The sequence below is a fragment of the Hyalella azteca genome, unplaced genomic scaffold, assembly GCF_000764305.2.
Source record: "Hyalella azteca isolate HAZT.00-mixed unplaced genomic scaffold, Hazt_2.0.2 contig10249, whole genome shotgun sequence".
Lineage (NCBI taxonomy): Eukaryota > Metazoa > Arthropoda > Malacostraca > Amphipoda > Hyalellidae > Hyalella > Hyalella azteca.
In genome coordinates this window covers 10,585-22,456 of record NW_025940295.1, presented here as the reverse complement: position 1 = coordinate 22,456, position 11,872 = coordinate 10,585, and the positions used below count along the sequence as shown (strand labels likewise).

At 37.7% G+C, this 11,872-nt stretch overlaps 1 protein-coding gene across 1 annotated transcript; it reads left to right on the top strand.

The window, feature by feature from the left end:
• The first annotated feature begins 261 nt into the window (after window positions 1-261).
• LOC108675053 (thioredoxin domain-containing protein 6) lies at window positions 262-11,118 on the top strand. Its single transcript, XM_018163036.2, has 14 exons — window positions 262-525; window positions 776-890; window positions 1,410-1,513; window positions 2,529-2,600; window positions 3,105-3,221; window positions 3,631-3,718; window positions 3,940-4,059; window positions 4,403-4,533; window positions 4,958-5,067; window positions 6,323-6,439; window positions 7,594-7,750; window positions 10,081-10,205; window positions 10,553-10,598; window positions 10,737-11,118. The coding sequence occupies exons 1-14, from the start codon at window positions 520-522 to the stop codon at window positions 11,046-11,048; spliced, it is 1,620 nt and encodes a 539-aa protein (XP_018018525.1). The 5' UTR covers window positions 262-519; the 3' UTR covers window positions 11,049-11,118.
• The last annotated feature ends 754 nt before the right edge of the window (window positions 11,119-11,872 follow it).

Here is an 11,872-nt window from a genome sequence, read left to right as displayed (position 1 = left end):
CATCGCTCCTATAGCTTAAACTATTTTTCCATCATATAGAGATTGTATTTTGTTATAATTTCCTTTCCAAATATATTGATGAGTCTTAGAAGTCCTGTAGGAAGTTTTCGTTTGTCAAGGCAACCCTGAGACCTAAAGTTTAATAATTAAAACTCCGCGTAACCATGGAAACGGAAGCTCCTGTGTAACCATGGAAACGAGTCTCTCATGATTCTACGCTGTAACGTCTAGGGCTCTAGGCGATGTCTATTAGCTTAAACAGTGTGCGGAGATTTGATTGTAGAAAAAATGGCGGTATAGGTTCAAGGAGCCGAGTAATGTTTCATAAAATGCTGAAGCCTCTTTTTGATGAAACCATTGTAAATTAAACCTCTTAAAAACCATTCAAATATCAATAATTTGCATTCATATACACTGATGATTTGAGACTAGTCTTAAAAGTCTAACCGAGTGACATGAAGTATTCATAGCGTGTCCCTGATAGTAATTTTGTGGTTTTGTTGGGATTATCAGGTAGACATGAAGGTGAGATTTATACCTCAGAAATTAGTGTTTAACCTTTGCTACAAATCTTAAAAACAAAACATTGAAAAGGGTCCCTAGTGATGAGTTTATTGATAACCTTACAAAAAATTGAAAAGGGTCCATAGTGATGAGTCTATTGATAACCTTGCAGGCATTGATAATCTTGACGATTATAGAAATCTGAACGCTAAATAACAGGCCAATTAAAAACAATAATGAAAATAAATGAATTTATACATAACCCTTCCAGAATTCCTCCAACTCGACCCTTGGTGCCCGTAAGAAGGCCGAAGCGTTGCAATTACAGCTGGAACTGACGACAGACGAAGAGTGGGAAGCTGTCGTGAACAGACCTGGTCTCATCGGTGAGTTCTTTAGCGAAGAATTCTCTTCCGTCGTAATGCGCGAGACAGCGTTCACTTGAACACTGTAATGAGTGAGACAGCGTTCACTTGAACACTGTAATGAGTGAGACAGCGTTCACTTGAACACTGTAATGAGTGAGACAGCGTTCACTTGAACACTGTAATGAGTGAGACAGCGTTCACTTGAACACTGTAATGAGTGAGACAGCGTTCACTTGAACACTGTAATGAGTGNACACCACAGTACGTGAGACAGCCCTCACCTGTACACCACAGTGCGTGAGACAGCCCTCACTTGTACACCACAGTGCGTGAGACAGCCCTCACTTTAAAACATCTCTCACACGAGTAAAAGATAACCATTGTTATCAGTAAAATTCATTAAAAAGGAGTATTGCTGTTGCTTTGCATCAAAGTCCCTAGCTTTTAAATGGGCATGATATTGGCTAGACGGATGAAGTTCGTGACTCCGTAGCACTGGTGCAGGACACCACAGTGTGTGATGGTGCTTGTTTGCAGTGGTGGACGTGTACAGTGCGTGGTGCGGACCATGCACCAGTATGCTGCACACTCTCAGGCGTATCAAACTCGAGCTCGGAGACGACCTCCTGACTATGGCAACGGTGAGTACAAAGCATTTTATTCTGAGGGGTAACTCGAAGGAAAAATCGTTTAGCTTAAGTTAGGAATTTTTGTCATAGTTTATAACGATTAAATCTCACAAAAGAATTAATTCAGTATTTCCTTCAGTTATTTCCCTAGGTTCATTTTGCAAATATGTGATAAAATTCACTTCAAAGCTTTTAAAAAAGTTGGAATATCAAACATAAGTATATTGCAAGGAAATGATTATTGCATCTCCTGTAGTATATTGAAAAAATTTCTTACAAATGTATCGAATATTTTTGAGGAAAACATAAGAAGAAATTTTAGATTCCCTGATCAAGCAAGAATATTCTCATCTAATCATCTCGATCATTGCGACTGAGATTTTAATCACGAATTTTTGAAGTAAAATTGAAAAGAGTTAATTTGGCAGCATAATATAATGTTTTAAATTGATATATCCGAAAAAAATTTCTTGCAAACGTATGGAGTCCTCTATAAAGCTTTTATTGTAACTATAGTAAGTTTTATTAATGACCCAGTGGGAGGGCAGGGTGGCCCAGGGGTTACAGTTCAGGGACCATACTTTCAAAACTCGCTAAGTGAACGTAAGTTCTTACGCTCTATTTTCTTGTCTATGAATGGTGGATTTTGCTTGAAAAGCCGTCAATGATTGGCTGATGAACTTACGATCTCTTAACTTTTTTTTAAAGTACAGGACCAGAGTACCAAGATTGGCGCAGAGAGGCGCGGGTTCGATCCCAGCTCTGTGCGCCAGTTTCTGGTCAGAATCGGCAAGGAGGCCGGGCGGTTAAGCACAGCAGAATTGTAGCAGTGAGTTGCGAGTTCGAGACCGCAAAATGCTGTGAATGTTCTGCGATGTTAAGAATTTTGCGACTGGCCTACAGTCTAATAAACGCTGAAACCGCTATTACTATTATTAATATTATCGTTATTATTATAATTATTATTATTATTATTAATATTTTGTTATTATTATTAAAATTGATGGTATATTTGCACGTCTGGCAGGCGTGCTCTGACACCATCTCGGCGTTCGAGAAATTCCGTATGAAAGCTGAACCAACATGGCTCTTCTTTGGGGTGAGTTACTCAGTGAAGTTAAAATCAACTTCTGTCTAATTCGGCTAAGATTTTGAATATTTATACGGATTTTTTATAATGTTAATATTGAGATTAATAATAATATCATGTCCGAAGACATGACTTTGAAAGAATTGTGTAATTTTAGGCACGCAAGAAATGGACAGTGGGAAGTGAATGTTTTGCTTCTCTGAAAAAGATGGAGATTCACTTTTATTATAATGTGAACTCCATTTATTCGAGTATTTTGCCACCATATAAGGCCTTTAGCATCACTCTAAGAGAAATATAACACTTATAAGTACGATGGTGGCAATAGAAATGGAACAGTTGACGATAACTATCGAAATTTGGGAACTCCCTTGAATCTGCATCACGGAATCTTAAGACGACTAGGCGCCTTGAGCTGCAAAATAGAACTAGAAAAATATCAGCAAAAAATTTGAATAATGGATCTATAAAATAGAGAAAATTTATTCTAAAATTCGTGCTTCCGGTCTTCAGGGCGGTAAGGCGCTACGGGCGGTCCACGGCGCGGATGGTCCGCAGCTTGTTGCTGCCATCCGCGAGCTGCTCGACACTGAACGCCGGATCGCTGCGGGGCAAGCCAATAGAGAGTCGGTAATTCTTCTGTACAATAAATTATCTAGTAATGCACATAGGTGACTCTTGGAGTAATGTGAGACTATATAGGAAGTCATCTCTCATGCTCCAGTTCCGGCATCTGCATCAGGCGTATCAACATTTTTCTGAACGTGGGTTCTGCTGTTCATTGTAAATCCTCGCGTGCAGGCACACCAAAAATACATCAGTTATGACTTAGAAAATGTGTTTTTAGGATTAGTTTCAATATCATATGATGAGCAGTTAAGTACGACGGTAAAATCTTTCGATAAATTCAATAATCAGGTGGGAACTAAATATTCGTGGTGAATGAAGTTCTATGATTGTATACACAAGTACGACAAATTGTATGATAGCTGTCGATAATTTTTTAACAAGCGAGTTTGATGACAAATTTTGATCGAAGGTTATGCTGGAGTCGCTGGTGAAGCCTGAAGAAGTAATCATCCCTGACGAGGACTTAGATGACGAAGAAGGGGAGAGAGACGCCAGAGGTCTGGAAAAACGGCTTCAATGTTGCAAAGGAAAAAACTCTAAGGAAATAATCTAATAATAATATATAACTGATACATATTTTGGCGTGAATTCAACGAATTATTGATACACATTTTGGCATGAATTAAACATGAATATAATTTACGTATATCTCCTGGAGAAAATGTTTAAACTATGATCTTTCTTTACAAATAAATGAATAATATGCAATTATTCCTAGCGCAAGAAGAGGCGGAGCTGGGGATTGAGAAGCCTCTTCCCTACGCCGTCCTGTTCATCCTCCCGCACATCGTGTCCACAGACAGGGTGGAGGCGTTCCTGTCCCATATTGTCTCCGCAGGTCAATTACAGTATTACCCCAACAAGTCAGAAAACTTTGTAATTAAATGACTTTATCGTCTAGTAATTAATGTCTTACGGTTCTCGAGCATAAATAATAATATGTACATTTAAAAGGTTCAAGAGATAAGCTGGTTACATTAAAATTCAATGATCTTTTAAAGGTCTCAGCGGTCTAAAATGCTTCATATACCACTTTGTTCACATAGGGTGACTTGAATTGGGTTTTTAACACTTCTTAGCATATGAATCTGAATCATTATCACAAAATACACAAATCAATTAGCAGAAAATTACATTATTTAACTGCATACTAGATAAAGTAAACAGTTCTAGTATTACAGGATTAGTCATCATGGGCCACGTTCAGCTTGAGCCTCAACAGCCGCAGCTTCTTTCTTTGCTTCTGGGCGAGGAAGATGAAGAACACGAAGACAACGACCGACGTTCCGAAGCGGAATATTCTATCAAGCAGGTGATACGCTCGAATATTATTTTCTGGGTCCACTTGCTTAACGTAAATTTTATTTTAGTTAGTTTTTCTGTGTATGTATCAGTGCATTTACAGGCTATAGCTGGCAATTCAGAATACATTTAAAAAATTGAGTGCGTTGATTATTTGTGCGAGTAAATAGCAATATTTTTTAGTTTCCATGCATTAATATCATTGTGAAATCACGTATTGTTTACCGTGGCACTTTTTTAATCTGCTGAAAAATTACAGATTTATATATATATATATATAATAGTTTATCATTCTATCTCTTATTGATGTCAATTATATAGCTGCTACCCTCATTAGCAAGCATCGGAAATTAGCAGTACTATTATTATTAATAATGTTGATAATAATACCATAAATTATTATTATTATTATTATTATTATTATTATTATTTAGTCAGTAGCAGAGAATGCGAGCGCGGAGACATCGAAGCCGACAGACGAAGACGATCTGAGGTACTGGGCGGACGAGCTCACGAAGGCTCCGCTCTACATGTTGCTGCTGCAGTAAGCTACAGTAATATAATCATATTCATATAATATGAAAATATGATTATAATAATTTATATATAAATCATGTATTTTTTTCTTAAACTTTTCTGTCCTATTTATGGAAATTGATCTTGGTTTTTTTAGGAGTTAAATAGACTAAATACCGTGAACTTATCATCTGCTGGGCTCTTTTTAAACGACCCTTGTGATGCTGGGCTCTTCCTAAACGACCATTTTGATGCTGTTTTTTTTTTTAAACGACCATTGTGATGCTGGGCTCTTTCTAAACGACCATTGTGATGCTGGGTTCTTTTTAAACGACCACTGTGATGCTGAGTTATTTTTAAACGACCATTGTGATGATGGGTTCTTTTTAAACGACCACTGTGATGCTGGGCTCTTTCTAAACGACCATTGTGATGCTGGGCTCTTTCTAAACGACCATTGTGATGCTGGGTTCTTTTTATACGACCACTGTGATGCTGAGTTCTTTTTAAACGACCATTGTGATGATGGGTTCTTTTTAAACGACCATTGTGATGCTGGATTCTTTTTAAACGACCCTTGTGATGCTGGGTTCTTTTAAAATGACCCTTGTGATGCTGGGTTCTTTTTAAACGACACTTGTGATGCTGGGTTCTTTTTAAACGACCATTGTGATGCTGGGTTCTTTTTAAACGACCATTGTGGTGCTGGGTTCTTTTTAAACGACCATTGTGATGCTGGGTTCTTTCTTAACGACCATTGTGATGCTGGGTTCTTTTTAAACGACCCTTGTGATGCTGGGTTCTTTTTAAACGACCCTTGTGATGATGGGTTCTTTTTAAACGACCCTTGTGATGCTGGGTTCTTTTTAAACGACCATTGTGATGTTGGGTTCTCTTTTAAGCGACCATTGTGATGATGGGTTCTTTTTAAACGACCCTTGTGATGCTGGGTTCTTCTTAAACGACCCTTGTGTTGTTGGGTTCTCTTTTAAGCGACCATTGTGATGTTGGGTTCTTTTTAAATGACCCCTGTGATGCTGGGTTCTTCTTAAACGACCCTTGTGATGTTGGGATCTCTTTTAAGCGACCATTGTGATGATGGTTCTCTTTTAAGCGACCATTGTGATGATGGGTTCTTCTCAAACGACCCTTGTGATGCTGGGTTCTCTTTTAAGCGACCATTGTGATGATGGGTTCTCTTTTAAACGATCGCTGTGATGCTGGGTTTTATTTAAGCGGCCATTTTGATGTTGGGTTCTTGTTTAACGACCCTCATGATGCAGGGTGGACGATGATGCAGACGAGTATGGTGGTGATGAAGGCAAGAGTGTGGTGCAAGTGTGGCAAGAGTTGCTGGGGCCTAGCGACCTGCAAGAAGCTAAACTCAACCACCCCGACAGGTCAGAATTATGCTCGTTTGTGCAATTAATGTAGAGGAATTTTTTTCCAGATTCTGGAATGGTACAAGATTTTCAATTCCAGATTCGAGCACAAGAAATTCGAGTGATTTCGATAGAATTTAATAGAATATGGATGTACGAAAAATTGCTCTTGCATCAATGATGTTCATTTTGCGCAACGAAATCTTGAAAATCGAAGCAAATCGAACGAATATCCGTGTAAATTCGCGTACCATGTTTGTTTACGAGTTTGAACTTATTGATCCCATATCCATATGCTTATCGCCAATAAGAATTTCTGTGTAGAGAAATAATTTAAAGAAGTCTAGGTATCGAAAGAGGAACTGATTGACGATCGTGGATCCATTACTATCATAACTGATGTGTGCTTAACAGATGTTCTGTGATACGGTAAAATGCTGTAGTCCTTCTGACATCTGGCCAGCCAAGACGTATTTCCTATAATTTGTTTATACAAGAAAGCATATTTTGATGTTAGTTTTAATTGCAATAACTAATCTGTTATTTACAATAATTACAACACTTCTCTTTAACTTCACTTCTTGTTTGTGTTTGTCTGTCTGTCTGCTACAAATCTTGTAATCGAAATTTAACACACTTTTACTTATCCTATCGATCTGAAATTTTGCATGCTTGTTTAAAGTTGGAGACAATGCATGAATCAAATGTCAAAATAAATGATTTTAAAAAGTAAATTTTTTTTTTCAGTATCAAAAAAATTGAAAAAATAATTCTTTCAGCTACAAATCTTATAACTGATATTTGACACACTTTTACGTGTCTAATTGATCTGAAATTTTGCACACTTGTGTGAAATCAGAGGCAATGCATGAATCAATTAACAGAATAAATAATTTTGAAAAAATGTATATATTAAAAAAGTTATATATATTAAAAAAATTTTAAAAGTAAATTTTTTAAATTTTTGAAAATTAGATGAAAAATTCCTTCGTACATCAGTAAGATTGGATATACTGGATTCTTTGGAATTGTTGTCTTTAAAAAGTAATTTTTAAACGTATATTAGTGTACTAATATTGAAGGAATAACCGAAATTCTCGTCTCTCAGGCTGGGCAAATAATCATTCGCAATTGTCATCTGTAAGATATTAGAAGAAATTGTCGTCCCTCAGTCTGGTTGCAGAGTTCGGTGAAGAGCAGCACGCGGTGCCGGCGTGGCTGCCGCGGCAGCGTCGCCTGCAGGAGAGGCTCGCTGCGTTCGCCTTCCCGGCGCTCGTCTGCTGCGACGCGCCCAAGCTGCTGCTGCTGCCCGACGCCGACCACCGCGCGGTCAGAGTCCACTCACAATTTTTTTAATAGATAGAATTCGCAAATAAATTTAGATTTTTTTGCTGAAAATCAAAAAATAATCACCGCGCGGTCAGAGTCCACTCACAATTTTTTTAATACAAAGAAATCGCCAATAAATTTAAAATATTTCCGATGAAAATCAAAAGAAAACTATGGCGCAGCCAGACTCCTGTTGGATTTTTTTTTCTATAAATAAAGAAATCGCCATTAAATTCATAATATTTTCATTGAGAATAGAGCCGACCACCACGCGTCTGACTTCCGTCGGATTTATTTTTTATAAACAAAGGAAGTATCCAGTAAATTCAAGATTTCTGCATTGTAACTAAATTCTAATGAAGACTTAGTAAGTTTTCTTGGCGTTTTCTTTGCTTTCAAATTCCTGGTGAACGTGCGACCTACGCTGCCTAATGAAGCGAGATTATTTTATTTGAATTATTGTCATGCCAAGTGTTTTTGGTGGAATAAGTTTTTTCATAAAAATTTTTTTTGGGAATTGTCTTTATACTAGGTGAGACTTGGCATCTATGCATCATTTTGCTTGTTATAAACTCGCGCGATAATAATAAAAACCATGTGACCGGACGTTCACTACCTTAGCTTCAACGGATGGCCGCCTAAGGTTGCACGCTGGCCACGAACTTATTAAAAAGCTAGTTTTAAAGAATCGATAATGAAAACACAGCTTTCCAGTTCACCACTGAAGTTTCAAACGTTTATTCCAATAGAAATAAGCACTTTAAAATGGGCACTCTACAGTTAAGGTCACAGTTACGAGCAGCACAGCCACTGGCAAATAATTAATCAGCTCAGTCAGGGAGAGGGCTCACTGCAAGACAAAAACTTCATGCCAGATCGGCAGTTACTAGCTACCACTAGGAAGGTCAGTGCAGCAACTTAACCGATCGGCTAGCAGGACCCAACTCCCGTCTCATATAACAGGAATCGCCCTCGTCACCTCTCTCTGAGACAAATCTTCCCTGAAAGGGTCGGAAGTCTAAGCTACTTAACTGGCCTCGCTAAAAACCCATACATGTAGAATAATATATTACCTAGCTTAAACAAAATTGAAATTGGTAAAAAAGCCTAAAAAGACCGTGAACGATTCTCATTCGTTCACATCCCCCTCAACCAGATACCTAGTTCTACGTAGTGCAAAATTAAGTTACCTATCGCAATACATTTCATAGCATATTCTTCGTTGGCTAGTAACCGCAATAAACCCTAAAAAATTCAAGGATGGTCTAAAAATAATATTTATTTGATAATGATCTAAAAATATTTAACAAGTGGTTATCTAACCTGTATATGACCTTGCTATTCTATTCAATTCCGGTGGTAAAATCATCCGATCAGGAATGTGGTACTGCCAAACAACGCAGTACAATAATTACGTAAACTATAACCAATTGTCACTAATAGCTCTACACAACTATTCTGCACAAACGAGTTTAGAAATTCCCGTCTCATATAACAGGAATCGCCCTCGTCACCTCTCTCTGAGACCAATCTTCCCTGAAAGGGTCGGAAGTCTAAGCTACTTAACTGGCCTCGCTAAAAAACCCATACATGTAGAATAATATATTACCTAGCTTAAACAAAATTGAAATTGGTAAAAAAGCCTAAAAAGACCGTGAACGATTCTCATTCGTTCACAACCAGATTACATTTTTTTCGGAACTTATGAGTTATTTATTTTAATGAAATGACGGCTTAATTTTTATTAACGGACAATTTTTTGTAATTCTCAATTTAGATCAGAGATCGTTTAATGATTTAGGAAGTGATTTTTAAATAAAATAGCGAGTGCAATATAGAGAAGGATAAGAGTAACAGCCGGAAATGACACGAAACAATAGGAAACGACGATAAAAAGGTGTTATAAAAAATAATACGAAGGTGATAAATAAAAGGTGTACGATAAAAAGGTGTAATAAATGGGCTGGATCCTCATTACCTTTCGAGAAGCGGGCGAAATAGGCTGTAGCCGACGAGGCTGTTCATTTGGAAGACAACTGGATGTGGGAACTGCATTAACAGAAGATTATTATAAAATTTCGCGGTTGTACAAGGTCGGTGAAATGCAAAAAAAAAAAAACATTACGAAGAGGTTAATTCTCAAGAAACTGTTGCGGTACCATTCACTGTCAGCGAACGTCTTTCATCCATACCTTTACACTATATCATTCTCTTGTAAAAAGCAAGATATTTCTCCGCGATAAAACTCCATTTTATTATGTACAAGCTCTCCAATAAGAATTGAAACTAATTATTCTATATAAATATTCATGTGAATACATTGATGGCAGGTGCTGGAAAGCCTGTGTAGCGCTGGTGTTGAGGTGCTGGCACACACGCAGAGCTGCCTCACTCCTGCCATCCTGGCAGCCCTCAACCCTGCCGCCTCTGCCAGCAACATCACCGACCATCTTGGGTATTTTCTGCTCGAGTAGAGTTGCCAACAAATATATAAAAGTAGTTCTATTATAATTTCAAATTTTTCAAACATGAAAAATCATAGATCATGATCTCGGTGTTACTGTGTTGTAGAATTATGGAGTTAAACTGAATCATTTTGGTACGGTAACTAATAATCACTTTTATGAAGCCTAATGCCTCCAAAGACAATGAAAATGATAGAATTTATTAAAGAAGAATGAAATTTTTGATTTATTCGAAGAAAAATCGTCGCGTTTTACAATGGAAGTTTCATATTCATTTCAAGGAGGTTCAAATATAGGGCAGTTTTTGATGGTATATTAATGAGAATGACTTCGACAGCAAGCCTGTGTTCGCGGCTGTTATTTCAGCTGACAGCGTACCGAAGGTGAGAGTGAAATTTGACTAGGAACGAGCTATATTTTTCATTAAAATATTTTTTTTTACTCAAAAGTTTATTTTGCAATTTTGAAAATGCATTGACACATATGAAAATTTCCTGTAATACTGACATTCCCACCACAAGGTGAGAGCAGACCAGCTAGGAGTATTGCATCTCACGGCATCTCCCCAATGTGGTGTTGGTGTCGTGACACATGCTGGTCAGCAAGACACATCACAAACTCAGTCTCGTCCAGTATCATCTCGTAAAAGAAATGACAAAACTCCTGTTTTTATGGATGGTGAAGAAAATCAAACACCTCGAATCCCAACTGCCAATGAAATCGCTCTTTTTTTCCCGGATTTGTCGGCAGAGTTGCTCATGGCCAAGCATCTACAAGATGATCCTCAGACTCAGATGCAGATCGAGCAGAGCAAAGAAATCAGCAGAACTTAAAAGTTGTTTTTGGTTTCATTGGAGCTAGATGAATGTCGAAACATTCGAACTTGTATTATAAATTAAATCAAGATTATGCTTTTGTTTCATTGTCATATTATTATGTGTAAATGAATGCCCCAAATTTAGTGAATGGCCCTGGTTAAGAGGTCATTCCGACAATTCGGTGTGAAGTTTTCAATGAAGACAATTCTTCACTTGATGATTATTAATGGTAATGCTATAATTTTTTGACAGTTTCATGAGACGAACAAAAAAAATCTTGCTAATTTAAACCATCTTCAGTTAGTTTTTAAAAAAAGTCGTACATGAAATGTAGATCAGGCGATTAAGACAACCTGAAAGTGCTTTTCTTCAAGAACATCTTCAATTATTAGCTGTTTGTTGGTCTTGAACGGCTTAGAGTTGTAGGGCTGAGTTCTTTCATCTTTGCAGCCTTGTATTTCTTCCACTGAACGAAGTATCTCCCTCCATAACATTGGAGTCATCTTCAGCATTCACATTCTCTCGGTCGACGTTCACTCCACTGTTATCTTGTCACAATGTTCACTCCAGGCGACATGGAGTCACAATGTTCACTTGTGCAAAAATACGATGCATGCAACACTGAGAAAATCTTTGCAATAAACTCTTGGCGAGCAGATTTTCTGTTTCTTCATCAGTGTAATACTAAGTGACTTGTGTAAGTTCACTACGATGTTCAATGGCTTGGGCATTGTGTTGTTGTTGGGGGGAGGGGCGCAGCCGTAGGCCACAAATTTTACTCCCAAATAAGCCTGGAGCCAACGCCTAGCTTCACCATGCATTAACTTTACTCAGCCTCA

Coding starts and splice junctions, on each gene's coding strand:
- LOC108675053 (XM_018163036.2), top strand. Junction 1,514..2,528: donor ACCTCCTGACTATGGCAACG/GTGAGTACAAAG, acceptor CACGTCTGGCAG/GCGTGCTCTGACACCATCTC. Junction 10,599..10,736: donor CAGCTGACAGCGTACCGAAG/GTGAGAGTGAAA, acceptor TCCCACCACAAG/GTGAGAGCAGACCAGCTAGG.